This window comes from Aspergillus flavus, chromosome 3 (genome assembly GCF_009017415.1).
Source record: "Aspergillus flavus chromosome 3, complete sequence".
NCBI classification, from domain to species: Eukaryota; Fungi; Ascomycota; class Eurotiomycetes; order Eurotiales; family Aspergillaceae; genus Aspergillus; species Aspergillus flavus.
Genome location: NC_092407.1, coordinates 579903 through 606690, shown reverse-complemented (window position 1 = coordinate 606690; position 26788 = coordinate 579903). Strand labels below are relative to the sequence as shown.

At 47.8% G+C, this 26788-nt stretch overlaps 12 protein-coding genes across 12 annotated transcripts; 5 read left to right on the top strand and 7 right to left on the bottom strand.

The window, feature by feature from the left end:
- Window positions 1-132: 132 nt before the first annotated feature.
- Window positions 133-1421, bottom strand: F9C07_4378 (putative alpha-ketoglutarate-dependent sulfonate dioxygenase; the record flags this gene model as incomplete). The annotated part of the gene is made up of 5 exons (XM_071511214.1): window positions 133-261; window positions 317-800; window positions 854-921; window positions 986-1060; window positions 1146-1421. 5 exons carry the CDS (start codon window positions 1419-1421, stop codon window positions 133-135), a joined length of 1032 nt encoding a protein of 343 aa, XP_071364811.1.
- Window positions 1422-2105: 684 nt separating this feature from the next.
- On the top strand, window positions 2106-4135 carry F9C07_4377 (putative vitamin H transporter; the record flags this gene model as incomplete). Its single annotated transcript, XM_071511213.1, has 9 exons — window positions 2106-2294; window positions 2375-2583; window positions 2631-2697; window positions 2753-2792; window positions 2849-3279; window positions 3368-3541; window positions 3614-3714; window positions 3776-3864; window positions 3978-4135. 9 exons carry the CDS (start codon window positions 2106-2108, stop codon window positions 4133-4135), a joined length of 1458 nt encoding a protein of 485 aa, XP_071364810.1.
- Window positions 4136-4660: 525 nt separating this feature from the next.
- F9C07_4376 (putative ubiquitin-like activating enzyme) lies at window positions 4661-6395 on the bottom strand (the record flags this gene model as incomplete). Its single annotated transcript, XM_041291590.1, has 2 exons — window positions 4661-5962; window positions 6021-6395. The coding sequence occupies 2 exons, from the start codon at window positions 6393-6395 to the stop codon at window positions 4661-4663; spliced, it is 1677 nt and encodes a 558-aa protein (XP_041144056.1).
- A 1048-nt stretch (window positions 6396-7443) lies between these two features.
- On the top strand, window positions 7444-9681 carry F9C07_2281477 (ribose 5-phosphate isomerase A-domain-containing protein). The gene is made up of 3 exons (XM_041291578.2): window positions 7444-8411; window positions 8556-9046; window positions 9108-9681. Exons 1-3 carry the CDS (start codon window positions 8236-8238, stop codon window positions 9563-9565), a joined length of 1125 nt encoding a protein of 374 aa, XP_041144055.2. The 5' UTR covers window positions 7444-8235; the 3' UTR covers window positions 9566-9681.
- A 51-nt stretch (window positions 9682-9732) lies between these two features.
- On the bottom strand, window positions 9733-10929 carry F9C07_2201440 (WD40-repeat-containing domain protein; the record flags this gene model as incomplete). The annotated part of the gene is made up of 3 exons (XM_041291579.1): window positions 9733-10531; window positions 10611-10866; window positions 10920-10929. The coding sequence occupies 3 exons, from the start codon at window positions 10927-10929 to the stop codon at window positions 9733-9735; spliced, it is 1065 nt and encodes a 354-aa protein (XP_041144054.1).
- Window positions 10930-11155: 226 nt separating this feature from the next.
- F9C07_4373 (putative ATP binding protein) lies at window positions 11156-12333 on the top strand (the record flags this gene model as incomplete). Its single annotated transcript, XM_041291577.1, has 3 exons — window positions 11156-11444; window positions 11505-11605; window positions 11671-12333. 3 exons carry the CDS (start codon window positions 11156-11158, stop codon window positions 12331-12333), a joined length of 1053 nt encoding a protein of 350 aa, XP_041144053.1.
- Window positions 12334-12395: 62 nt separating this feature from the next.
- F9C07_1371243 (Rpp14/Pop5 family-domain-containing protein) lies at window positions 12396-13652 on the bottom strand. Its single transcript, XM_041291570.2, has 2 exons — window positions 12945-13652; window positions 12396-12838 (listed from the first exon to the last, which is right to left on the bottom strand). Exons 1-2 carry the CDS (start codon window positions 13189-13191, stop codon window positions 12459-12461), a joined length of 627 nt encoding a protein of 208 aa, XP_041144052.1. The 5' UTR covers window positions 13192-13652; the 3' UTR covers window positions 12396-12458.
- Window positions 13653-13870: 218 nt separating this feature from the next.
- F9C07_2185828 (citrate synthase-like protein) lies at window positions 13871-16810 on the bottom strand. The gene is made up of 5 exons (XM_041291569.2): window positions 16458-16810; window positions 16186-16339; window positions 15825-16131; window positions 14679-15774; window positions 13871-14614 (listed from the first exon to the last, which is right to left on the bottom strand). The coding sequence occupies exons 2-5, from the start codon at window positions 16323-16325 to the stop codon at window positions 14187-14189; spliced, it is 1971 nt and encodes a 656-aa protein (XP_041144051.1). The 5' UTR covers window positions 16326-16339; window positions 16458-16810; the 3' UTR covers window positions 13871-14186.
- A 2123-nt stretch (window positions 16811-18933) lies between these two features.
- On the top strand, window positions 18934-20446 carry F9C07_4371 (uncharacterized protein; the record flags this gene model as incomplete). The annotated part of the gene is made up of 2 exons (XM_041291548.1): window positions 18934-19374; window positions 19433-20446. The coding sequence occupies 2 exons, from the start codon at window positions 18934-18936 to the stop codon at window positions 20444-20446; spliced, it is 1455 nt and encodes a 484-aa protein (XP_041144050.1).
- A 1407-nt stretch (window positions 20447-21853) lies between these two features.
- Window positions 21854-23177, bottom strand: F9C07_2064038 (cyclin; the record flags this gene model as incomplete). The annotated part of the gene is made up of 5 exons (XM_071508693.1): window positions 21854-22096; window positions 22141-22562; window positions 22614-22735; window positions 22787-23023; window positions 23101-23177. 5 exons carry the CDS (start codon window positions 23175-23177, stop codon window positions 21854-21856), a joined length of 1101 nt encoding a protein of 366 aa, XP_071364809.1.
- A 284-nt stretch (window positions 23178-23461) lies between these two features.
- F9C07_2064660 (XAP5 domain protein) lies at window positions 23462-24682 on the bottom strand (the record flags this gene model as incomplete). Its single annotated transcript, XM_041291532.1, has 3 exons — window positions 23462-23779; window positions 23837-24389; window positions 24441-24682. The coding sequence occupies 3 exons, from the start codon at window positions 24680-24682 to the stop codon at window positions 23462-23464; spliced, it is 1113 nt and encodes a 370-aa protein (XP_041144048.1).
- A 440-nt stretch (window positions 24683-25122) lies between these two features.
- On the top strand, window positions 25123-26784 carry F9C07_2281470 (cleavage and polyadenylylation specificity factor subunit Fip1). Its single transcript, XM_041291547.2, has 3 exons — window positions 25123-25418; window positions 25475-25527; window positions 25584-26784. The coding sequence occupies exons 1-3, from the start codon at window positions 25254-25256 to the stop codon at window positions 26350-26352; spliced, it is 987 nt and encodes a 328-aa protein (XP_041144047.1). The 5' UTR covers window positions 25123-25253; the 3' UTR covers window positions 26353-26784.
- The last annotated feature ends 4 nt before the right edge of the window (window positions 26785-26788 follow it).

Here is a 26788-nt window from a genome sequence, read left to right as displayed (position 1 = left end):
CTGAGAGAACAGAGAACAAAGATAGGAACAGTCCGCTGTAAGACATTGTCGGATTTTTCAAATGTTTGAATGGATTTTTCACCTCGTTTCTTGGTAAATTCTCATCTTGGAGTAGACTCGACATATATAAAACTAAGAGGCATTCTTAGACGGTTTATGCACGGAAACCGCCTGGGGCTGACTGCCATATGCGATGATTCTAACCATATGTCGGCGGTCACCATCCTCGAAGTCTGGCACAGCTGAGTGTGCAACTGCTCTCTGATGCACAAGTTAGCATAGTCTTCAAGCTAAAACATGAAGATACGAGACACACTTGATCCCATACGACAACAGTTCCCTTTTCCCATGAAACCCGGCAGCTGAAATCCAATGACCGAATATGATTGTGCAGAAACGATAGCAGGTTTTCCGACTCCTCGGGCTTATAACCAACCACTTGTCTGGCAATAGCTGGGTTCACAAATAACACAGGATCATGGGTGACCGGGTGTCCAATAACAAGCGGATGTTCCGTTTGTACTGCATCCTTCAGCGCTCTTTCCTGCCCAATACGCGCAACCTCACCCACACTGGCACTGGTGTGTAGGAGTTTTAGCCGATGTAGGCCTTCACGAAAAGTGGGCGAGAGAGCTTGATAGGCAGCTGTCAGTGAGGTGAATGCTGTATCCCCGCCGCCAGACGCAGGTGTCTCAAGAACCCAGAAGAATGTTACACCAGGTGTGTTGGGCGTAAATGTTTGATCTATGTGCCAAAGGTCATAGCTTGTACGTGTTCCAAGCAAAGTACGAAGATTTCCACTATATACCAATCAGCTGACGGGGGATACAGTGCGGAGGGCAGGCTATCATACACTTTTTCGTCTGCGTACACGACCTGGAACTCAGGACTAGTCCCTTGTGGATATCCCATCGTCGGGTGCTATGCAACTAGGTCATTAGTTTATGCAAATTGCCGGTCATTACGAAGCTTAACACAGGCGAACCTGATGGAGGGGTCCATAGTGAGCTGCGATATCCCGCTGTCGGCCTGTCCCAATGTCGGCAAAATCTTGGTCTCTCTGCCCGAGTCGTCAGTCAATACTCGGCTGATAGGAATAGAGGCGGGCTATATTATTGAAGGGATCAAATTTAGGTCATCCATACAAATACGAGCACGCCTCTCTGAGCAGCCAACAGTGCTAGTTGATCCAAACCATCCGTACTTAATTGACTTAGCTGAACTCCTCGTATTTCCGTCCCAATCCGCGGGGTTATGCTCTTAAGCTGACTGTCTTTAGTATAGATCTCTGGTACGGAGGGATCTGCGCGACATCCTGCTTCAGGAATATCTTGAAGTGGAACTTTCAGAGTTGGAGTGAAGCCTTCCGGACGGACAGGGAGGTAAGCGGGGTAGAGAGGGGCAGAAGCGTCGTTAGGCATGATATCTAAAATCTATTAGATACTGATATTACAGACTTGGTTACTAGATAACAGTAGCAAAGATTGATGTTGCATTCTATGCCGATCGGGAGGGGGCCGGGTTTTATAGACGGACACATACTGAGATGCCACTACAGATGGAGGCTAGACAGTTCAAGAATAGCAACATTATACCCCTCCATTCTCCATGACCCCAGCCATATCCTTGTTGCTTCTTAAGAGAATTGGTGAAACTAAGACCGGAGGAGCTCCGAACAAAATTACCTGTTGGGGTCACAATCTTGGAACATGTGTCAAATGGTTTAATGATATGACACGATGATACCTTTCAAGCCAAGAAATACACCATCAACACCCATTCACATATGCTGTATTGCATACACTCAAACTCTTTTACACACTAAAAGAGAACTTGCATATTGTTTTTTGAAATAAAATTCTTAGCCATCTTAAATCTTTGGCCTTTTACGAAGATCCAATCAGACTTTGTATCTAATACTTGGCTACAGGCCAATGTCGCAGACCATCGATGATAACTATCGCGCAATTTACAAATGAGAGATTCCTTCCAGCATATAAACCTTCTGTCTGCAAGCGCAAAGCACCTTTTTGTCTCCGATGAAGGAATTTAGTTCCAACTGGGTACGACGTACCACGCTAAAGGCTTATATGCCCAGCTGAAGGATGGCGACGACCAAAAACAGTGTGGTTATTGAACAACGCCCTTCGAATGATGAGAGCTCACGAGCTACAAGAAGTCGAGTATGGGACAACCCAATTTTATCGAAACTCTGCAAGAGCAGAGAGCGTTTGGTGGTCCTTAAAATTGATTTTTTGTTGTTGACATGGGCATTTGTTTCTGGCTTGACCAAGGTCGGTTTCTCGGCGTAATCTGGACAAGTGTTTTGTTTTGAAGATAAGAAAAATATTGAAATTAACCAGATGAACTGTAGGACATGGACCAGTCTGCAACTACCCAAGCATACGTTTCAGGAATGAAGGAATCCCTCAGCCTTTATGGCAACGAACTTGTGGAATTCACGACATTCTTTTCTATCGGATACGCTATAGCAATCGTGCCGTCGCAACTGACGCAAACCAAGATCAGGCCATCTGTATGGCTGCCGACCTGTGAAATTATTTGGGGTGCATTGAATTTGGCGTATGAGTCTCTCTAAGTTGTCTATAGCATGCTAATGCTCAATGCAGCACATTTGCCGCAAAGAATGCAAGGACTGTATATGCACTGAGATTCTTTTTGGGGGTTTTCGAGTCCGTAAGTACAACTTCACCATTGCTAAGATAAAAGTATAGACACTTAAAAAAGGCAGACATCTTGGCCAGGTCTTGCTAGTCTACTGTTCAACTGGTGTAAGTCAACGGATATCGCATTCCTGCCTCTTATTTCAAGCTAACGAGAGCTCTAGATACTCCGGAAGAACTGGGAACACGTCTGGCAATCTTCGGTGTCAGTGGTACGGCAGGTAATATGTTCCTCGGTATTCTACAAGCAGCCTTATACAAGAACCTGGATGGCGCAGGCGGACTACAAGGATGGCAATGGCTGTTCATAGTCACAGGTTGTATAACGATGGCATGGGGCATGCTTGGCCTATTCATTATCCCCGATTCTCCAAGCATCACCCGGGCGCTGTGGTTAACAAAAACCGAACGCAAAATTGCTGTGGACCGCATGGCGAGCTATGGGATTAAGACGAACGAACTTGTCAATCGGCAAGTTGTCCTGAAGAAGATCCGTGCTCTTTTGAAAAGCCCATTGAGCTGGCTCTATATCGCTGCCTATCTTCAATATGCATGGAGTCAGAGGTGCAACTCATATTTTCTGTTGTATCTCAAGGTATATCCCAATTAGTTGTGATGGTGTCAAGGTGGAATACTGATCCGTGTCAGGGCCTGAAAAATGACAACGGTGAACAGCTATATAGGTAAGATACATTATCCCGTCCTTGGCTGTAAAGACCCTTATTGATGGGAATAGCACCTACACTGTCAACCTCATCCCCTTGGGCGGATACGCAATCTCAATCGTCACCAATGTCGGTCTCAATTATCTGAGTGACAAGAAGCAATGGCGATGGCAAGTGGCCGTCTGTGCAGCGGTAAGTGGATTCACACTCCAATAAATATACTATAATGGGATTTTACTCGCGGTTTGTCTAACATAACCAAAGCTGCTGCAAGTACTCTGCTGTTCTGTCTTATCCGCCTGGCCTGATTCCACGCCCACAGTCATGGCCTTCTACTTCATGACCTTCGCTACCAGTGGATGGGGGTATGTCCTACTCTCCTAACTCCCAGCTTACGCATTGTATTCAGCTAAAACTTCTTATTAGATACGCACTACTAGCTTGGATCGGGGAGATCCTTCGCAAAGAGCCCGAAGTCCGATCAATCCTCGTAGCCCTAACTGTTACGCTTGTGTGTATGTTTTGCTTACGGAATTTCTTGATTTTCTTTTATTATTATTCTTCTTCTTTCTTCATTGTTGTCACTAAATACGACGAACAGGCTTTGCTAATATTATTTTAAAAACAGACGTTGGCCATGCGACAATTCCACTTCGTATTTGGAGAACGTCAGATAGTCCACGGTATCCTATTGGATTTCCATTGTCAGCTGCTTGGGCTGCCGGAAGTATTGTTTCAATGATGGGGATTGAATTTTACATCAGGAGGCAAGCAGTCCATATCTAAATCACCTTGGGAGGTTGGATGTTTTGTCACTAACCTATAGATTGATCAGACACAAGGAAATTCTGGAGAATGGTCTTAGCGGCGCTCCATTGGAAGAGGGTGAGCGATCAGCTACAGATATTTTAAAGGACACTTGATGGTATGAATGGATAGTGAATGCTCTACAGAAGTTTGAGTATGACTTCATATCCGGCTTGTATAGTGACATTTTCTATTATTATTTCCTAATTTCTTTGATCTACCGCAAGTATGCGATTTCCGTTCTTGCAGAGCCAGTGAGGTCTTGGCTTGAATTTGACGAGAACATCAATGAGCACCCTCAGCCGCCTGGAGATGACAAGGTTGCAGACGCCGTGGATACGAGATATATCTATATAATGTGGAATGGGAGCGGGCTTATGACAGTTTAAAAGCCGGAAAAGAGTAACTACTCGGAGGATGATGATACACCAATTCATAATTTCATTTCATTACAGTTGCCCTCCTTAAGAGAGGCTCTGTCATAGTCCCCGGTGCGCAACCGCATCACAGCGTATACATCTCGCTACGGCTTCGCACTCCATCGAAGATGCACGTGTTATCCAACGGTACATACTGCCTTGTGATAACCTTGAGTGCCTCCTGGGCGACCAAGCCACCAGTGAGTGATGAAATATTATGCAGTTCCCCGCCTTCTGTCCGGCGTAGTTCTTGGATGGCTTCCGAAATGCGCTCTCGAGCGTCCTCGTCAATTGTAGATTGGTCGTCGGCCGTGAGCGCAGAGAGCACACGATCAATCTGAGCGCCCCATGCCACCTCGTCGTCAATCGATCCACTTGGAATTCTTCCTTCTTGGAGGTCGGTCACAACATTGTCCAAGGCCTGGAAGGCAATGAATACAGGAATAAGAGAGTCAGGGATGCTTATACTGTTGCGGATGGCCTTAAGAGTCTGTGCTTCTCCATCAATTTCAGGGATACTGCGTCCACGAATAACCTTGATGTGAGCGGCGTTTTTGCAGAATATTTCGATTTCTTTCTCTGGGATATCACCCGACCGAGATCCTATTTGCGACTCGATTCTTCTGACTATATTTGTGACTTCCTCTACATCTTTTTTCGCCTTTGACTTGTAGATGTTCTGAAGAGAGACATAGTCTGCCGACTGAGCTTTCATATCGGGCAGTGAGCCGGGCAGAGGTAGCACATTATGCTGCTGGAAGAACTCTCGAACTGCAGATGCGATAATCCAAAAATCGGCCGAGTCTGCTCGGGGGTTTTTGCACTCTTCCATCTCAAAGATCTCGCGAGTCGAACTGCGTAAGCTAAAGGGGTTCAGCGATTTCAATACGGCCGCAACAGCCTCATCGTAGTTCTCTTCGCCGCCTTCGGGATTACACGTCCTTGCGCTAGAGCGCACCATCTCCCTAAACTCAGACTTCTCCTTGTAATTCGATGGAACGTTGCCGTTATGTGCCTCCTTCCATTTCTCAAGGTAGTGGAGAAGTAGTAATAGGTATGGAACATGACCGTGTTGGTGGTCATCCAAGGTCTCCAAATCATCAATTCGAGAAGCAGCTTCTGCCAACTCCGGCCAAGGGTTGAGCAGACGGAGATCCTGTGTTGTCTCCGGATCTGGATGGGTCTCTACTATAGGAAACAAGGGCGGCAGTTGAAGCGAGAAACTAGAGTAGAATCCAACAGAGCGTGTATACAAGACTGGAATGTTTAGTTCACTGGCAGCCTTGCAAAGGGCATCTAAAGAGGGTCGCTTCATAGGACCAGAAACTAACACCAGCCTATGCTGTGCAAGGAACCCTGGATCCTGTCTTAGAAGCTCCGTAATGGACTAAAGATAAAGTATCAGCATATAAGTGCATTTAAAGACAAACCCCACTATCCCATACCTTTGATTGGAAGCTTCCTTCTACGTCGGGGTTCAATTCTTTTAACAATCGGCAGGTCTCTGCGGCCCTCGGCTTCCCCAGGCTCTGTTCTTCGAGGAAGAAATTGACTCCAAGATCTGCCTCGGTGACAGTAGCAGGATCCACGATAGTAAACCCTCCAATTCCAGGAAGGACAAGGTTCTTCAGTGTTTCGACACCCACTACGCCTGATACGCCAGTGCTCTGGTTGCTCCATGGGCCATCAGAGTTGACCAAAAGTACACGAGACTCTTCTAGAGCCTTCTGGCCACTTGCAGCCCATAACCGCAGTTGCCGATCATATTTCCTTTCTTTGGAAGATGGCCCAGTCAGGGCGCTTGGAAAAGCATCAGTCATGAGGGGCGGGGAAGTGAAAGAGGAATGATAAGGAATAGCTGGGAGTAGCGGAGAGACGATATAAAGTCACTAGTACAGCCGGGATACTAGTACCTGCCTCGGACAGAGAATAGAATGGCAAGCATCTGACTATCGTTGAAAGCTTGTAGTTGTTGACAATGGTTCTGCAGTAATCCGTAGTAGACGCTGCATGCCCACGTGACGGGTACACAGCGTAACAGGGCCCGTGCATTTATTGTGGCCTGAGGCCGTAAAAGTGTGATGACGACACAGCCCCACCAATAGTAATCGTCCATTTCATAGTCTACTATATGAGATCTTGTGCATACAACAAAAGTTATCGATACTTTTTCAAAGTCACGACCAGCCTAGAGTCTCTCAAGCTTGGACCATTCAATGGCTTAGTCCGCATTTAGAGATCCTAGGAGCACATTCGAGTTAGATTACTGATTACCATTCGTACACATGGGTCCTACCAGTATGATCTTTCACATTAGAGCAACATCCAAAGGCATATTCCTGTTCTTATATCTCAAGCTTCGGGAATTCTAGGAGTCCTTGAGCCTACGTGGTAAGAGCGACTCTTGTCTGTGAAAATCATAGTGCTAGGTCAGAAGATTTCCTACCCTTTTTGTTGGGACCAGTAACCCTGACAACCCATTCATGGATGGTCTCCCGCCATGTTAGATGGCCCAAGGTGATAGCCCTCCTCTTTCGCTCATTGAGAAGCCTATCGTACAGAAGTGTGGAGGGTTATGTTGTTTTTGGGTTTCAATAGAGGGAGAGTCTCGCTACTTTAAGACTGGAGATGGATGAAAAAAAAAGATGCAGATCCAGAATTGAGTGAGAAGGAGCGAAGAGCATATAGGCATAAAAGCTGCTCAGTTGTCTCAGCAACAGAACTTGCTATTCCCCAAGCCTACACAGTAAAGGTGTTCCCTATCATGTTAAGAAGCAAGAGTCATCTCATAAACAGATCTAACTAGGAGGACATTATCAAGATAGATAGAAAGTTTAGAGAATCTCGTACCTGAAGTTTACCTATCCGCATAATAAAGAATATAATCGATGAATTTTAGTATATAACTTCGGTTACTGGCCATACTTACACATATATTGCATGTATATCAATGCTTGTGTATAGTCAGCAGAGCCGGCTAGGCAATAACTCTCTGAATCTTTGCAGTGGACTTAATCTCTGATAAAAGCCAGCGGAGTCCACTGAAGTACAAATATCATCTTGTAAGTACCTGTAAAGCACTCCTTGCTCACTATATGCAACGGGCATAGAGAGGCGATAAAACTCTATATAGACTGATTCTCACTCGAACGGTCAAATCCTTGTTAAATACTTAATGCTAAATAAAAGTTGTTGTCTACTCCTAATAATAATCTTGTCGCTCAAGGCACATGGCTCCGAGTTTAGTGTTTTTTCTGTCTGGCCGTTACCATTCAGAGAGCGCGACAGCAAGAGCACTAAGATCACCTATTTCTACAGAGGCGCCACTACGAGGCGCTCAATATTAAACTGTAAAACTCAATTAGTGGTATTCTCTTTTCAAGTTGGGCGGATGGTAAACTGTACGTAGTAACGCAATATATCGCTCTTCAAGAGAAGACTTCCACGCCTGTTTCTTACGCGGAGCATATGCTCTGATATCCGGATCATCCTGTGGATAACTGATCATCAACCCCACCCGTAACTGAATTGAACTGGGGGGAAGGCTTTCCATGTTGACGGTGCCCTGCAGTAGTGCTAAGGTGGGATTACTGTACTCGGTAATTCTAAACGCCGACAGCTAAGGCCGTGCACGGCGGCCTGAGGCCGTCAAAAAGTACTATGACGACACAACCCCACCACTGGACAGGAGTCACTTTTACCATCGCGACAATCATAACTCTGCAATTTGCGGGAACGCTATCATTAGGTGTGTTTCGTACAGGTGTTAGATATCCATTGAACCTCAATTGCTTTGCCATGTTCCTAATAATTCCACGTGGCCGCCAATTTACCGTGTAAGTCCAGATTACGGGGACGTTCCTTGGGATCGCATTTTGGATCCCCACCTTCAGGGCAACTGCGGTTCTTTTCCCCCAGTAAACTCCTGCCGCTAGAGCACTTTAAACTCCGACATAGCCCGCCTAATAATATTTATACAGATTCCGATCCTCGTTCCCCTCATCCTTCTCCGCTCACCCTCGTCTACGTCTGCATACCTTTCGTTCCTCCTCTCCCACGGTCTCTCCTGCAAACTTTCGTCTTAGATCCACAATGGCCGATCTTATCGAATCCGCAAAGCGCGCAGCCGGTCAGGCTGCTGTAAAGAACCACTACCCTAAGGATGCCAAGTATGTGGGCATTGGCAGTGGTTCCACCATTGTCTACGTTGTTGAGGCCATCAAGGAGTCCGGTGTCGACACCTCCCAAACCAAATACGTACCCACAGGCTATCTTTCCAAGCAGCTCATCGTCTCCAACGGCCTGACAGCCGTTGACTTCGACTCTCTCCCCGAAGGAACCGTGCTGGACATTGCCTTCGATGGAGCGGATGAGGTCGATGATGACCTCAACCTGATCAAGGGCGGTGGTGCCTGTTTGTTCCAGGAGAAGATTGTCGCCCTCCAGGCCAAAGAATTCGTTTGCGTTGCTGGTCAGTGAGGCTGATACTGAAAAATGTCCAAAAGAGGCTTACCAAGACTGACCCCAAACAGACTCCCGCAAACTTCAATCTCGTCTCCTTTCGAACTGGAAGTACATTCCCATCGAAGTGGCCCCCATTGCTGCTAGCCGTGTCCTTGGAGAGCTCAGGGAACTCGGTAGCATCTCGCCTGCTCTTCGCTTGAACACTACTGCTCCGGAAGGCGCACCCAAGCCAACCCCTTTGAAGACCGACCAGGCCTTTAACATCATTGATGCTCCCTTCAAGTCTCTTCTTACCAAGGCAGACATTGCAGCCGGACAAGATGGCACTGGAAAGGATGGAGTTTGGGAAGTCGAAGCCCTTTCTCGGGCCATCAAGCAGATTCCCGGTGTCCTGGATGTTGGTATCTTCTCCGGTGAAACTGGTCCCCAGGCGCAGGCTCGTGGAGGTACTGGTGGTCAGAAGCCTATCGCCGCATACTTCGGTATGCCTGACGGCTCCGTGTCCGTTAGAAAGGCTTCTGCTTAACCACTTACTGACCGAGACGATCTAGACATGTATACATAAAAGTGGAACTATAAATGATACCATTTGATGCTAGCGTGAATTAGATTCCTTACACTGTCTACCTAGACAAGGTTGAAATACCATTTCCAGTCGTGATAATTAGATGTTCATAGTAAAGCTACGTAGTTCTATTTCGCACCCTTTCCCTTGGCCTCTGTCTCGCCAAGCTCACGCACATAAATCTTGACTGTCCCCTCAACAACGTCATCTTTTCCATCTTCAAACCCTGGGCTGACAGCAATCGCGAGATATTTCCCATTACCACTAAAATCCACGGCAGCAACACTAGATTGGTACTTCTGATACTGCCTGATTCTCCTCTTCGCAATGCCATCCCAGAGAGCAACCACACCGTCACCACCTCCAGATGCAAAGGTTCCATGTACCGGGTGAAAGGCAAGGGTGTTCACGGGGTATACCACATCGACATCATCAGCCGTCTGGCGATGGCACTTGAAAGCGTATTTTCGCGCTTGCGATTCAGGGGAAGGATCAAACCATTCGACAGCGACTCGACCCTCAATGCTCGAAGAAGCGTAACCCGCATCGTCAGGCATGCATGCTACGCACCGTGTCATAAACTTAAGACTGCTTTCTCTCCGCTGCCACGGCTCGACCTCAACCTTGTTTGGAACGGTACCATCCAACTGAGCTGTGAGGAGAGACAGCGCCTTCAGATCATAGATATGCAACGCGCGTGAAGCCATTGCGACGACTAGCTTCGTAGCAGTGAGAGACACGGAGAAGGGCTTGGAAGGGAGAGGAATGATCGACGGTATAGAGTCTGGGGCATCGATGCGATGTACGTGTAATGTGGAGTCCCAAGATGCCGATATCACCAGTTGGTGTTCCTTGCTGTAAACGACGCTTCGAACTCCTGCTTCATGGCTGCTAAGCACGGTCTGGGTTGATGTTGCTATGTCGATCCTGCAGATTGTTAGCACTGCATCATATTTCCCAAGCTCTCGGTATCTTATCAGAGAAGGGGAGATGCAGCCGGACTCACTTCCTAACGTCCCAATCCAAGCCGGCCGTGTAGACCTCGTCCTCAGTTGCGCCGAAACACACATCAAGTACTGGAGCACGGTGCTCGAATTTCTGTAACAGTTTGCCTTCTCCTACATTCCCATTTTCATCGCGCAGCTCGTAAAGGTACACATTCTTGTCCCAGGAGGATACAACAATTCGTGTGGAATTAGGGTCGGGAGAGAACTTCAAGGCGGAAATGGCATCGGTCGGTGGAGACGCGACGATAAACTGGTCTAAAGTGCATTAGTCAGGAATGTAAAGTATGCCATAGGAAAGATATACTTACTCGACGCCATGATTGCGCAAAGTCACTGGGAAAAGCCAATTGAAGCAGCAACGGCAGATAGTTGTTGATCGGCCGGCGTCATCGAAGCTTCGGTCCTTCAGATCATTTTCTGCCGCATAATACCGCCCTATAATATTCTCCCCGCCATTATCAATGAATGCAATCGATAGTCTCACAACTTATCTATCATAAGTACTTTTCCGTGTACCTTACATCTCCATCATAGGCGGGTCATCATGCCGTTTGCGCAGCTAGTGATTGGGCCTCCCGGCGCGGGAAAGTCGACATATTGCAATGGCATGCATCAGTTCCTCGGGGCAATTGGCCGCAAATGTTCGATCGTGAATCTGGACCCCGCAAATGATAAAACATCCTACCCATGTGCGCTGGATGTTCGCGACCTGGTCACGCTCGAGGAGGTAATGAGTGAAGACCACCTGGGTCCTAACGGAGGTATATTGTATGCGCTAGAAGAACTGGAGGAGAACTTTGACTGGCTGGAGGAGGGGATGAAGGAACTCGGAGGTAAGCATCGGAACTGGTGCGGCAACTTAGTATGATATACTGATTGTGAGCCGTTGCTAGATGACTATGTTCTATTTGACTGCCCAGGTCAGGTCGAGATTTTCACGCATCACTCTTCATTACGGAACATTTTCTTCAAGCTCCAAAAAATGGGATATAGAGTATGTCTCTTTCTATTCCATTCTTGGTCTAATTACGATATACATGGAGCTAACTATTACTTTAGTTAATCGTAATACACCTAATTGACTCCTATAACCTCACTTTACCTTCTATGTACATATCCGCCCTCATCCTCTCCCTTCGAGCCATGCTTCAAATGGACCTTCCCCACCTCAACGTCCTCACCAAGATCGACAATCTCTCGAACTACGCTCCGCTCCCTTTCAATCTAGACTATTACACAGAGGTCCAAGACCTTTCATATTTGCTGCCGCACCTGGAAGCGGAATCGTCTCGGCTTTCGCATGATAAGTTCGGGGCCCTCAATCAAGCCATTATAGACCTCGTTGAGGATTTCGGGCTCGTTGCATTCGAAACGCTGGCTGTCGAAGACAAGAAGAGCATGATGAGCCTATTGCACGTCATTGACCGGGCAAGCGGGTATGTGTTCGGACCTGCTGAAGGTGCAAACGATACCGTCTGGCAGGTTGCTGTCCGGGACGGTCTAGGCACTATGGACGTTCGAGATGTACAGGAACGCTGGTTAGATGCCAAAGATGAGCACGATGAACTTGAAAGGCAACAGTTGGAAGCAGAGGCCAAAGCACGAGACGAAGCAGCCGGCCCTACCAAACCCAGCGCCGGTTACGAAGACGACGATGAGTACGACGATCTTGGCAGGGGATTCATACCAGACGGCGGAGTGAAAGTTGTACGAAAATCATGACATGAAATTCACCATCCTCTACTATACATGTATTATAGGGTATCTCTGATTAATGGAAAAGAAAAACCTCGCCAACAACGGCGAACGCACCCAATAAAGCAAACACCTCATCCTATAGAAGATCATCAATCCTCCCCATCACTCCCCATATCAACATCCTCCTCTTCATCCCCCATCACATCCTCAGCAACACCAGAGCCCTCCTCATATTCCAATCCACCAACCAAACCCCCAAGCACCCCAACCTCCTCCGCGCCTCTCAACCGCACAATCTCCTTCCTCGCCCGCCGAATCGCCTCTTCCTCCGCCTTCCGCATCGTACCAGAAACTCTAATGACCCGAAAAACACAAGGCCTCGTCAACGGAACATCCGACCGCCTCGACCGATTCGAGTCCCCATACTCTGGCACCCGAGACATATAAGTAAGCGCGGTCCAAACAAGCCGGAACGACGCGCGCGGACAACGAATAATAGCCGTCGAAGTCGCAGGCGACAAATATTTAACTATCCCGATCAAACATAAGATTAGTCACCATTTTAACCCGGCATAAGAACCATCTACCAAGATAGGGCTAGCCAAAAAGAAAAGAAAAAAGGGCACTATACATACCACTAACACCTCCAGCGGTAACACCACCCAGTCTCCCCACGCCCCAATCACCAAATACCTCCGCGACTTCCTCCCTCACCATCTTTGCGAGTAAGCTCGGCGTCAGGGCGTCGGATGTGGGCGAGTGGATTCGCAATTGGGATTGTGCGTTTAGTGGTGCATTTTTGGGCGCTGTTGAGGAAGGCCATGAGGTGGGATCTGGGTAGAGGATGTCGAGGAGGAGGTAGCGGTGTTTGACGCGGACCATTTTGGATTTCTTCTATTTTATTTTTCCTTCTTTTTCTTTTTCTGGGTTTTCGTTTCTATAGGTGTATAAAGTCGAGGGTTCTTATTCTGGGTGAGATTTTCTTGCGTGGTAATTTGGTGCGCGAATTGGGTAACAATGAGCGATTTCGAGGGGCTGAAAGCCCACTTGTGAGAAGGAAATTTTGAGAATTCTTGGGGCTGGCGAAGTATGACGCGCTTAGAGTTGGGCCGTAGATTTAATGTAAGGATATATTTTATCGATTCAAGAATTGCAGAAGCTCTAAGTTAGTCTTGCCTATAGCGGTTAGTTTCACTACTTCCCAAAGTTTGATAAAGGCCAATGTGGGGTCGGAAGAACTGCTATCTCGGGCAGTTCATAGACCAATTGGACTGAAACACATTCGGAAAGTCACTTCATCTGGAATGAATTTTCCTCCGTGTCTTGTTTATGCAATTCTTTTACTTTTTTTTTTTTTTTTTTTTTTTTTTTTTTTTTTTTTTTTTTTTTTTTTTTTTTTTTTTTTTTTTTTTTTTTTGCTCAACTCCCAGATCCGCAACTGACATGGGCAAAGCGGGCAGGGCCCCGATATCTTTCAGCTGAAGTCGAAGAAGACACCAAGGGACCTGGTTATAAGTATATAGACAAAGATTACTCAAGTTTGAAGCTATATGGAATATCATTGAAATTATAACCCATTGGATTGTAGATCAGGCTGTCGTAATTCTAACTCTTCTAAACAGGTTCTGCCTTTTCTGCCCTTGCATAGAATTCATCAACCCTATCAGCTAGTCATGCCACATGTGCGCACTACAGATTGTGAGGTGAAATAAAATGATATAAGAATCGAAACAATGCAACGCAAGCCATCATAACTCCAACGTCAAGAACATGACGGGATTTTATGAGATTACCAGTATCCCACACTGGCCACTTCCACGAGTGTAAAGATATAGAGAAAATGAAAAGGTAAGAAATTAATAAGGATATATAAAAGATTAGATGTTGACCTCGACACGGCCTTCCGATCCACCCTTCTGCAGGGCAGGGAGCAAGTAGGTGATATCGTCCCAAGGGTGTCTGTAGAGACCGGTACGCAGGCGCTTCTGATCGAGGTAGTGGGCAATCAGACCGATACTGCGACCCAAGACGAAGAGACCGTTAAGGACACCCATCTTCATGTAGTCCTCAACTTCCTCGGGGGAGAAGGCACCGGAGTTGCGCATGAGGTCAACGAAACAGACAGCAACGCAACCGTCAACGTTCAGGATCAGGTTGTCCTTCTTAGAGGTGGTGACAGTCTCAACAGCGATGGCGTAGTCGAGCAGCTTGGTGCTGGGGAAGTGCTTCTTGGCGAACTCCTTGACCAGCTCGACACGAAGATCAGGGTTGTTACGGGACTTGACACGGTGACCAATGCCAGGAACTATGCGCGGTTAGTGATGCGTCTCAAGTGAAGATCTAGTGGAAGCAATGGTAGGGGGACATACTGAGCTTGTTCTCCTTCCTCATAGTGTCAACGAAGTCACGGGGGCTCAGACCCTTGTCGAAGGCCTTGGTGAACTCCTCAGCAGCACCGTCAAGGGCACCACCGAAACGAGAACCAATGGTCAGAAGACCGGAAACGAGAGCACTGATCAGATCCTTGCCGGCACGGGTGGTGATGATGGTGTTCATGGCACCGGACACGGCAGGGCCGTGATCAGCGGTAAGCATGAGAACCATCTCCAAGAACTTGCTAGCATAGGCGGGAAGGCGGCGGCGGAACCAAAGAAGAGACATGACACCACCAATGCCAATGTCCTCCCGGAAGACATCGGAGATGGGCATACCGGCGTAAAGGAGCTCCTGACCACGGTCGTCGGAGATAGTGGAGATGAAAGCAGCGGGCTTACGGACGAGACCGAGCTCCTGGGCCCAGGAGTAGTCGATAGGAATCTTAGGGGGAACAGGCTCGGGCTGAGGCTGGATGTTGCCCTTGCTGACCTCCTGGTCGTAGACCTGCTTGAGCACGCCGGGCATGTCCTCAAAGGTCTCGGGAACGTGGATACCAGCCTCCCTCATGGCCTTGTTCTTAGCAACAGCGGTCTCCAGGTCGGAGTTGGCCGAAGCACCAGCGTGACCGAACTGGACCTCCGTCTTGAACATGCTGGCGCAAGTACCAATAGCCCAGGCAACAATGGGCTTGGTGATGGTGCCGTTCTTGACGGCCTCGATGACACGGTACTCCTCAACACCACCGACTTCGCCGAGCAACACAAGGATCTTGCACTCCGGCTCGTTCTGGTAACGCAGCAAATGGTCGATGAAAGTGGTACCAGGGTAACGATCACCACCAATGGCAACACCCTCGTAGACACCATCGGTATTCTGAGAGACAATGTTGTTCAATTCATTGGACATACCACCGGACTTGGAGACGTAGCCGACAGAGCCCTTACGGTAGAGCTTGGAAGCCACAATGTTGTCCATCATACCACCAGTGTTACCAATCTTGAAAGCACCAGGCTTGATACCTCCAACGGTAGCGGGTCCAATAATGGTGATGCCCTTCTCCTTGGCAGTGACGAGAATCTCACGAGCGCGCTATTACCACTGTCAGTCGAAGTCTAGCTTGGCAGAGATCAAGGACCTACTCTTTCTGGGACACCCTCGGCAATGATGGCAATGGACTTAATCTGAGGGCAGTTCATCAACTCCATGGTAGAGCTGTACACGGAACGGGAGGAGGCGAAGTTGACAACAGTGTCAACATCGGGGTGCTTGGCCATGGCCTTGGAAACGTCCTGGTAGACAGGGAGCAAAGTCTCGCTAGTACCCCAGTACATCTTGCTCACGAATTGACCACCGAAAGTGTAGATGATACCGGCGACTGAGGGTGTGCTGCGCTTGCAGATGAAATCGAAGTCGAGCATGCCCTGCACGGCCTTGGGCTGCATACCACTATTACAACGGTCAATATATGACGTTGACCTCCAGAAGACAGGAAGTACTCACTATACGAAACATCTGGTCTTGTTGTGGAAGAGGGCATGGTTGAGAGGAGAGAGCACACGGCTGGGGGGTGCGAAGCGGGTGATGTTGTCATTGGCAGAGCCGCCATTGGCGGTGTTGACAAGAGGAGCGGTAGAAGACATGATGGCTAATTACTCTGTCAATCCGGTTAACATTAGCAAAGCGTTCACAGTTCTAGGACTGGGGGGAATAATAGGTCAAGGGAAGGGGAGGTGTATGATATCAGTATCCGATCTGATTTCGAGGAAGCATACCTGTCAACAGAGCTCCAAACGTAAAACAATCAAAGGAAACAAGAAGGTATTATTAGGTGGGTATGCAGGTGAGTTAAATGATATAGAGGAGTAAGTCGCAACAAGTAATAGCGACCTGGGAGGGAAGGAGAAGATAGATGGGAGAGGAGGATAAGGACGATAACCAAGGAAGGAGGATGGAGAAATTGGAATTGGAGGGGGAATGAAGTGGATTAATCGATGAGTTAAGACGGAATGGGAGAAGGAAAAAAAATAATAACAGAGGGGAACGATATCGGGTTAAGATTGGGGGTTGGTACGGAGTAAAGAAATTATGGAGCTGCTAATAATAATTTTTGAGGTGAAGTACAGAAGCCCGGAGTCTGAAGTATGTATGGCGTATGGTTGGTATGTATCAGACAGGTAATCGTATGGGTGGGCGGTATGGGCCGGTACTATACGGTCTTGAGAAAACGGCGGGGGGCGCAATGCGGGACCAGTTGGGAAAATAGTAGTCTGGCCTGAGGCTATGTTCGGATTTCGGGACTTGAAAAGGTCCTAATAATAACCTCCCGATGAGAATTTCTTATTGGAAAATCTAGTCTAGCTAACCGGGACTCGGGAAAGCCACAGGAACCATTTAGAGGAAAAGCTACGGTGGTGGAATGAAAGAGCTAGCTAGGGCTGGTGTGACGGCGTACACAGTACTGCTGATGGAGTGCGGAGTATGCGACAAGCTAATCTGCAGTGTATTATTTTTGGGGGGGTTGACAATGTTGCTCAACAAACTCAAGTCTTGTTTTTTTCCTGCCTGGGCGGTGATCTGAAGTACACCGTATAAACTGGACTGACTCCAGTGGTGACCCGAAGTACACGGTATTCATAATACTGACCCCAAGAGTGATCTGAAGTACACCGTATATACAATACTGACTACGGTCAAAAAGGGTAATGAGCAGGATAATCGGGCCATCTTCAAGCAAGTCTCGACTCCGGAAAGTTAAGGCCCAAGGCACTATTTCTGTAAGATGATCTGGTCGGGACTAAAGGTGGGGTCGATGAACGGTCTGATATTTTTTTTCTTGTTGGCCCAGGGATGCCAATGTACCTTCCCACTAGTAGTATACAAAGTACACAGTAAACCGGAGTACACCTCATCCATCGCCTGCATCCTACTACGTAAAGATGCCGCCTAAGAAAATATTTCGATTCCTGCCTGCTGCTAACGGGCGCACATGACGATGCTCACCGACTAAACATCATGCAACCGCGACAAGATGCATTGGAACCGACTATTTCCTTTTACACTCAGTGTGTTAAGAAAAGGTAGTATCAATGACTTCATGACAAGGGATCTGTAACTACGTCAGGTAATAGAAGGTGGTAGCCGGAGTACTACGGAGTAGTACCTTGATAGTAGTAGACCACTCGAGGTATACCCATGGTAATATTCTAACCTTCTAGAAGATTATCTAAAGGCGGTGAATTAGTTAACTGAAGGGGATGGGTACCTGAGCAGTCAGGCACTAAGATCCTTACGGATCTACCTGGATTGGGATAGCCATCCAGTAGTCGGACCGAGTACTGTAGGTAGATCTTCTCAATCAACGCAGTGCCCTGTCCCTGGATATTATTCCGATTTAGACAGTGGTCCACGTGTACGCTGCACCTCCTACGTATCAAACTCTCTAGTGCTCCTGAGGGGTCACCAACAAAACCTACCCAAAACCCAACAAAACCGATAATGAGAAACTAAAATTACAGATAAATCTACGATGAAGTGCGACTTCCGGAGGGAACCGTCCGAAGTGCGCCAGAAGTTGCCATTCATCAAGCCGTACAGTATTGGGGCTACAGCGTAGGGCAGATACTGCGTACTAAATACCCCTTCCCGAAGAACCCCAACAGAGTGGAAAGCGAAGCTCCCAACCCGTAGGAATTAAGGCCGCTTAACACAGTGGGTCCTGGTAGGATCCACATCCTCTGCTGATCCCCACCGTATCTCAACACCTCTCCCGAGCTCGGCCTTTTTTGGTGTGTTTTGGTATTCCCGTATCGTGCTGGTATGGTTGCTTCGGAGGGGCCAGAGTACAGTTTTACCAGCAGAAAAATTCCCCTCCCCCTCCAAGTTGTCATCCAGAAGAGTAATAATAATTTCCAGGAGCTGAAATTATTATCATCGCCGTACCCGACGTACTCTTTTTTTCCTCCTTCTTCCTACTGCGCCCCCCGTTTGGAATTGTCCTCCTATACCTCCAATACTCCTCTCTGGTAATTTTTGCCAAGCCAGAAACAACTTATTTTGTTTTCTTTCCTCACTTTTCCCTCTCACTCCAATCTATCCTCACATACTTCCCACACCTCTATACTCTTAATCTGGGGTTGACTTCCCTTACTCTTAACATTTTTATTCCCCCCTATACTATCAGTCTATAGCTCCTCACTCCCCTCTTGATCCTCTCCTCCATATCTCTTTCTAGTCCTTTACCCCTCCAATATGTCCGCCAAGTCGATTCTCGAGGCTGATGGCAAGGCCATCCTCAACTACCACCTCACTCGTGCCCCCGTCATCAAGCCGACTCCTCTTCCTCCTTCCTCCACTCACAACCCTCCCGCTCGTCTCGCCTCTCTCTACTTCCCTGAAGACCGTGCCGTCAAGGATGTCCTCGACCAGGCCGAGGTGACCTACCCGTGGCTGTTGGCCTCCGGTGCTAAGTTCGTTGCTAAGCCCGACCAATTGATCAAGAGGCGTGGCAAGAGCGGTCTCCTCGCTCTGAACAAGACCTGGGCTGAGGCTAGGGAATGGATTGAGGCTCGCGCCGCTAAGGACGTCCAGGTTGAGACCGTCACTGGCGTTCTCCGTCAGTTCCTGGTTGAGCCTTTCGTTCCCCACCCTCAGGAAACTGAGTACTACATCAACATTCACTCCGTGCGTGAGGTAAGAAGCATTGGAGACCCATGGGTAACGGCAGAGGATATCGACTAACGTTTGGCAGGGTGACTGGATCCTCTTTACCCACGAAGGTGGTGTCGATGTTGGCGATGTTGACGCCAAGGCCGAGAAGCTTCTTATTCCTGTCAACCTGAAGAACTACCCCTCGAATGAGGAGATCGCTGCCACTCTCTTGAAGAAGGTGCCCAGCGGTGTCCACAATGTCCTCGTGGACTTCATCTCTCGTCTGTACGCCGTCTATGTCGACTGCCAGTTCACCTACCTCGAGATCAACCCTCTCGTGGTCATCCCTAACGCTGATGCCACCTCCGCTGAGGTCCACTTCCTGGATTTGGCTGCCAAGCTGGACCAGACCGCTGAGTTCGAGTGCGGCACCAAGTGGGCTATTGCCCGTAGCCCTGCCAACCTGGGTATTGCCGTTGCTCCTCAGGAGGGCAAGGTCAACATTGACGCTGGCCCGCCCATGGAGTTCCCCGCTCCTTTCGGCCGTGAGATGAGCAAGGAGGAGAAGTTCATCGCTGAGTTGGATGCCAAGACCGGTGCCTCTCTCAAGCTCACCGTCCTCAACCCTAAGGGCCGTGTCTGGACCCTGGTTGCTGGTGGTGGTGCCTCCGTCGTGTACGCCGATGCTATTGCCTCCGCTGGCTTCGTCAGTGAGCTCGCCAACTACGGTGAGTACTCCGGTGCTCCCACCGAGACTCAGACCTACAACTACGCCCACACCGTCCTGGACCTGATGCTACGTGCTCCTATTCACCCCGACGGCAAGGTTCTCTTCATTGGTGGTGGTATTGCCAACTTCACCAACGTTGCTTCGACCTTCAAGGGTGTCATCCGTGCCCTGCGTGAGGTCGCCCCTGTTCTGAACGAGCACAAGGTCCAGATCTGGGTCCGTCGTGCTGGTCCTAACTACCAGGAGGGTCTCCGTAACATCAAGTCCGTTGGTGAGGAACTGGGCCTCAACATGCACGTCTACGGTCCTGAGATGCACGTCAGTGGTATCGTTCCTCTTGCTCTTCTGGGCAAGAAGTCCGATGTCAAGGAGTTCTCTGCTTAAAGAATTACCCTTTTCCCTTTTCTTTGATTCTACTTAATTTAATCTTACGTGTGCATTTCGTTTCTGAACGCATGGCATGATATGGTTTCATTTTTTTTTATATTTTCCCCTGTGGGCAAAGAGCGAGCAGTTGGACAAAACCTCGACCTGATTTTCGGGCCAAGGAGACGGGATATCCATTGTATGGAGTTGAAATTTAGACTTGGTCTTGCAGGGCATGAGATACATGATTCTGCGATGTTAGTCGTTAATAAGATACGATTACCAACGTTACGATATTTGTTCCTACGTAACCTGGCAAAGAATACAAAAATAGTAATCCAAAACTCACATTATAAGTCAAGGAAACAAGAATCCTTGGGTCAAAAGAAAAGCAAGAAAGAGAAGAGATCCCACAAAGCCCCAAACGCACACCATAACCCGACCTACTAGTTATGTATAAGAAGTCTGTAAACTCAATACCCATAAATACAAGGCACATACAGTAACCCCAAAACAGGAGTCAAAATAAGCTACATTATAAAATACGACTAAGAAATAACCTCATGACAAACCCCAGACGATCCAACGATCTCGATCCATGCAGAAAATAGAATAGACTCGTGGGATAAGATCTGTGTGGTGGAATCGTGTTGTGAGTAACTTCCGCACGTCCGAGATGGGGACGTCCCGGATGGACGGAGGGACCACTATCTTGGTAATGGGAACGAGGTATGGCTTGAGAACGGAGCCGACGGGACGGGCCTTTGCAGGTGGATGGAGCTTCGGTGTGGATTTGAGGGGCCATTGAGATTGGGATCTTATCTTTCTTTTTCTCTAATTTCTTGTCTTTTTCGGATTGTTTTGGTTTGTGGTGGTGGTGGTTTTGATACTAGGGCTTTGGAGGTGGGACGTGCTGGTAAGTCGAATGTGTGTATTGGGTGCTAGGCAGTATACTTTTGGGTTTCAAATCTAGGGTTACTGAGTTGACTGGTTTGTGTTTTCTACGCTCTTGTATATGCTAACAGCGTACTCAAGTGTTGATTTGGGTGATATTGAAGTGGGTGAGGGTATAGATTACGTCGGACGAATGGAAGCGCTTTAATTTATAACGCTGGTCAATGGCATCACGATGGCACTTCGGACCTTTTCGTGTTTCTGGAGGTAGTTTCATTTTCTTGAATTTGATATGAATAATTCTTTGACTACTTTGATTTAGGATATTGAATTTTTCCTTTCCTTTTTTTTTTTTTTTTTTTTTTTTTTCTTTTTTTCTTTTTTTCTTTTTTGAAAATAGTCGGCTCTCTTACCGGATTCCGAAGCCGGGTAACATGATAACATCATTTCGACCTATATATATCGTTGGTGAAAAAACAAAAAAGGAAGACCTGCATGGGTCGCATCCGCATCATCGTGTCGTCTGTAAACCTATATTATCGTGCTATCGAAAAAGGTTCTCGTTCCTGGAGGGCCGTTGCCCGTCTGACCACGGGTTTGTAATTGTGGCCTTCCCTCATTCATCGAAGGATGGTTATTAGCAAGAGAACTAGTTGCAATAGGCTCATCCCGGAATCGCTCAAGCACGACGCTGTTTGGTGGTAAGTGTGGCATTCCTGTAGAAGGAAGTGATTGGCCTGTGAGGCGTGTTCGGTGCTGAGGAGTGATGGGCACCTCCTCTACATGAATATTAGACAATGCATTAAAGCCACAATAACATACTCACGATGTCTTGGATTTCCTGGAAGACTTGGAGGCGGCATTGCTGAGGTATCCGTTCTTTTCTTTGTCCCCTTTGAGCTCCCAGTACCGCTGCGTTGATATCGATGTAATTGCTCCACTCCCTCTTGGTCAACAGGGAAGATGTTCTTTTGACGATGAGATGGTGTTTGCATCGGCATTAGTGGACCCAATGGTCTGTTCGATGCCGAAGCTGAAGGGTCATTTCGCGACGCTCCTAAAGAGTTCAGTGCCTGGGAAACTGAGTCCGATGCAGCAGTCTGCATATGGGAGCGCATTGCCCGAGATTTCAGCAAATTATAGAGATTCGTGATTTGTGAGAACTTCTTGCACTTTTCTCGGTATAAATCAACAAGCTCCTGATTCTTTTTCTGAAGTTGCTCATGTGTCGCCTGCATATCTGGTCTTTACTCAGGTGAAAGTTCGGGCAGATGAGTAGGACGGCACGAACCTGATAGCCTTGTCTGTAGAGTCGAAATTTCCGTGTTGGCATTATGAATAACTTTATCCATCTGTGTGTTCAAACCCGTATACCTGTCTGTGAGTGTCTTTGCGAGAAATTCCTGGTAGTAGCTGTTGGCCGTCAGTACGCAATAGTGTCGAGCAGCGGCCAGAACGACGCACATTTCTTGAGTTGTTTGGTAGGTCCAAAAAAGCAATGCGCGTCCGGCACATTCCATTATAGTGTTTGGGTCTAACCCGCTCAGGACGCTGGTTTTGTAATCCTCCGTTGGGTTCAAGGCAGTTATCACGACATCATCTGGGTTGACGAGGATTGTCTGACATGCCGGGCAATGACGTTCGCCATTGGTGGCACTCGAAAGGCCAAGGGTGCTTGCGCAAGTGGGACAGAAAATGTGTCTAATAAGTCAATGCTTAGCATCCGCAGAGACAATAGGACAATAAACGTACAATTCAAGAGGAGGGGTACGACGTACGAACAAGTCGTAACAACCGCTTGTTCCTTCAACTGACATCGACATTTAAGTGCATTGCATCGGAGATAGAAGTCCATAGTGAAACTGTGTGAACGTGAAGTAGTCTTGAACGTTGGAAACAAAGGAGATGTATGTGGGAGGTGTATGGTATGGGTAACCGACGGTAGCCATACGCACATATGGCAAAGATCACAAAAAGACATCCGCAGAATACCTGAGGACTACAAAAAACCAGTTCCGTCTTCTCCCTTTATATAGTTTCTAGTAATATTTGTTGGGTATCTTAATATACAGAGTTCACAGAATAACGCACCCTCTATAGCAATATGTTCATCTTTCCATCATGTCTGTAACCGTTTAATCAAAAGAAGAAGGTATTTCCCGAAGCGTCACGTCGTGTCGTGCGCATCTTCTCCTCAAATTCTGGTCCTGGCTCATATTCTCGCCATAGACTAGCAGGGTAAATATGTTTATTCCGCTCATACCACCGCCTGTCAACGACCTTTGTCGATGCAGGATCCTTATCAGCACCCTCAAGTTGATCTGTATTCGATCCCAATAGGGGATCATCATTGGTAGGAGCTGTTTCAGGGGGCTTGTTGGAGTAGTCGAACAGCAATCCTCCAGCACTTGAGAAGCTGGGTACTCGATTGGCAATAAAGTAGTACAGTTCATAATGCTTGAGGACGGTTAGCACATTGGTCACGATAAAATAGGGACGAAAACAATCACTCACATGTGGGACGATTACATCCCCCTTAACTAGCATCAAATCATCGACACTGACCCTTGCCCATTCGCGCCGATTATCTTTCCGACCCTTTGAGGCACCACTGTTACCACCAACTCCTAGTTCTGCGCCCACCTTTCGGCATCGGTCTAAAAATAACCAGACTGGGTCGCCTTTTTTAACCTTGACCGTCCCGGCGGGAATATTCGTTCCATCATAGAAGATAAATGGTATTAAGATTTCCGTGTTCTTGACGGCTTCCTGCATCGCCAGGAATTCCTTGCGCAAGGCATCCCGCGCTTCAGCTTCAGCCTTCAGCGCAGCTTTTGTCATGGCTTTGGGTGGGGGTGGAGCGTTTGGATTTGGGGTAATCCGACGTGACGGCGGTAAAGAGCTGTTATCTACCGGCGTTCGTGAAGCGGAACGAGGTATACTGGCCGCGGAATCTTCTCCGGTATTATCACCCTCTTCCTCGTCATCTCCAAAAGAGAGTTTGCTCTTCGCAAGCGGCTTCTTCTTCTTCTTCTTTTTCGGGGGTCCATCGCTCCGTGTCGAGGCGCTAGTACGTCGCGATTAGTCTAAGAGCCTTCCAAAAGTGCGCTTAACTTACCTGTCGGTCACATCGCCACCTGATGGAGTTGCGCTTCTCGAGTTACCAGAGGTGAACCTCCCCAGCGACTTATCATGTGCTTCTCGTTCCTTCTGCTCAAGAACCTCTGCGCGACGCTTGCGAAAATCAGAAAGATGGACTAGACCGACGGTCTGTGACTTGAGAAGTTCTTCTGCAGAGGCCGTCTGGCTTGTGAAAGACCTAGGTGTCGAGCTATGGCTCGGCTGTTCTGATTGCGACATTATGCTGGATTGAATGTGCAAAGCAGGATACCTGACGTAGATCAAAAACGAAGATCTCATAAGTAATCAATGTACTATCGCACGTGACCTCGGAAATCGAGACTTGATATTTAAAATGAGACTGAAAGAGATTGTCAATTATATGATAAGTTTGAATTAGATTGACATAGTCGCTATGCAGTTAGGCTGATTATAATTTCTATTCAGTTTTCCTGATGGTAACTTATGCATATCATTCATTGACTGTAGCTCTACCACGCCACTTTATATATATTGTGGTTATGGGTATACAAGAAATATAGCACCATACACTAAGTTGTGCTTTATATGTGAAGGGTATCGATATCTCTCTGTTTTTACTGTATGAAATACTAAGACCGGTTGTAAAAGACATGTATAGACCAAGTAAAATATTCCATTAAGGTCGAAAGTCGATCTGGACGTCCATACAAACGGCGCAATATCCGGAGCGGAGCAAACAAGACAAACTCGGCCTTAAGATACGATATCTGCCGTAAACAGTCTGCACCTTGCCCTCGTTAGCTATTCCACCCATTGCTCGATTACTAAGATGCAGAATCAGGCCATTTTGGACGATGATGACGATGATCTCTATGATCCTGCCGATGCAGTGCCGGTAGCTGCATCTCAGAATACAGCCCATCACGCCCAAGCGAACCTCAACCAAGAGGCAGATGACGTCGAGGAAGAAGAGATAGAGGTTGAAGAAGATGATGTATGTCCGTATTGATTATTCTCTTTATGGCTTATGCTAAATGAGAAACTTGCTAGGATGATTTTAATATTATCACGGAAGCTCCTCCTGATGCGCCTCCCCCTGAAGTGTAAGTTCGTCTTCAACAACGCGACAGGGTCGTCTTTTGTCTAACATTACGTCAAGACCACACCCCCGCCATGCTAGCCTACGAGCTGAGTCGCAGCGACCTGCATCTGTAGATTCTTCTCCCGTATCGAAGTCAGTTACGCCTTCTGTGACACCGAAAGTTGAACATGCAACTCCGGTTCCAGTCACCGCACGCCCCGCCGTACCGCAGAAACCAGGTTCAGCATATCCCCCTGTCCACGCTTCAGATATAGACGTCCATGCAAACCCAACTCATCCGGCCACCGGTAAACCGATTCTGTCGACTGATATGGATGCGGACTTCCCAGAAGACGATAAACCATGGAGACGGCCGGGTTCTGACATCTCGGACTACTTCAACTACGGATTCGATGAATTTACATGGGCAAGCTACGTTTTGAAACAGCAAGAGTTACGGAAGGAAGTTGGAGATCAGAAGAGACAATTGGATGACATGCAGAGTTTCTTGACCATGGGGCTTCCGCCGATGCCCGGTGGCCCTCAACCTGGCCCCGGAGGCCCCGGTGGTGCACCGCCGCCGATGCCTGGTATGCCGGGTATGCCAGACATGTCTCCAGATATGATGCAGGGAATGCTCGCCAGTATGATGGCGCAGGGCTTGGACCCGTCATCTATGGATCCAATGTCTTTCATGCAGCACGCCCAGGCAATGATGGGAGGCCAATCCGGCGCAGGCGGCGGACAACAAGGCCAGCCTGGTTACGGCAATCAAGGCGGCGGCCAACCTCAGATGGGCTATGGAGGTGGATTTGGAGGCGGACGGGGCCGGGGCCGGAGATGGTAAAAAAGCTACTGGGTTCATGTTTTGGTCACGTTGTAATTTTTATAATGCGCTGTGTAGCATCCTGGGACGGTTCGGTCTGGTGGAGTTCAATGTGTAACACTCAAAGATACGCCAATAGTTATACCACGACTTTCTTGAGCTTGTGTCTTCTGCGTTCATCTAGGTTATCATGCTCGGTGGAAAGGAGCATTTATTGGACGACATCTAGCGGTAAAGAGTAAGATAGTTACAAGTTGAGACGAAAAGAGCCTTCTAAATAAATCTCTGCGGGTCTATAAACGAATGCGACCGCATCTAACTGCAATTGAGTTATATATGTTAGATGAAGAAGTAAGGTGGTAAATAGAAAGTTGAAGCTATACCCTCGGCAGCGGCAATCCGATGGGGAAGTGAAGCTGTCGGTCTTGGCATTCTGGAAATTTCTCGTGTCGGCTTG

Bases quoted from the DNA above. Each gene is read 5' to 3' on its own strand.
- F9C07_2281477 (XM_041291578.2), top strand. From the start codon at position 8,236: ATGACGACACAACCCCACCACTGGACAGGAGTCACTTTTACCATCGCG. The intron at 8,412-8,555 runs GTAAGTCCAGAT...ATATTTATACAG, and splicing joins CGTGGCCGCCAATTTACCGT to ATTCCGATCCTCGTTCCCCT. The intron at 9,047-9,107 runs GTCAGTGAGGCT...GACCCCAAACAG, and splicing joins AGAATTCGTTTGCGTTGCTG to ACTCCCGCAAACTTCAATCT.
- F9C07_1371243 (XM_041291570.2), bottom strand. From the start codon at position 13,191: ATGGTCCGCGTCAAACACCGCTACCTCCTCCTCGACATCCTCTACCCA. The intron at 12,839-12,944 runs GTATGTATAGTG...TGATCGGGATAG, and splicing joins TACCGCTGGAGGTGTTAGTG to TTAAATATTTGTCGCCTGCG.
- F9C07_2185828 (XM_041291569.2), bottom strand. From the start codon at position 16,325: ATGTCTTCTACCGCTCCTCTTGTCAACACCGCCAATGGCGGCTCTGCC. The intron at 15,775-15,824 runs GTAGGTCCTTGA...CAGTGGTAATAG, and splicing joins CCGAGGGTGTCCCAGAAAGA to CGCGCTCGTGAGATTCTCGT. The intron at 14,615-14,678 runs GTATGTCCCCCT...AACCGCGCATAG, and splicing joins GAGGAAGGAGAACAAGCTCA to TTCCTGGCATTGGTCACCGT.
- F9C07_2281470 (XM_041291547.2), top strand. From the start codon at position 25,254: ATGCAGAATCAGGCCATTTTGGACGATGATGACGATGATCTCTATGAT. The intron at 25,419-25,474 runs GTATGTCCGTAT...GAAACTTGCTAG, and splicing joins TAGAGGTTGAAGAAGATGAT to GATGATTTTAATATTATCAC. The intron at 25,528-25,583 runs GTAAGTTCGTCT...CATTACGTCAAG, and splicing joins GATGCGCCTCCCCCTGAAGT to ACCACACCCCCGCCATGCTA.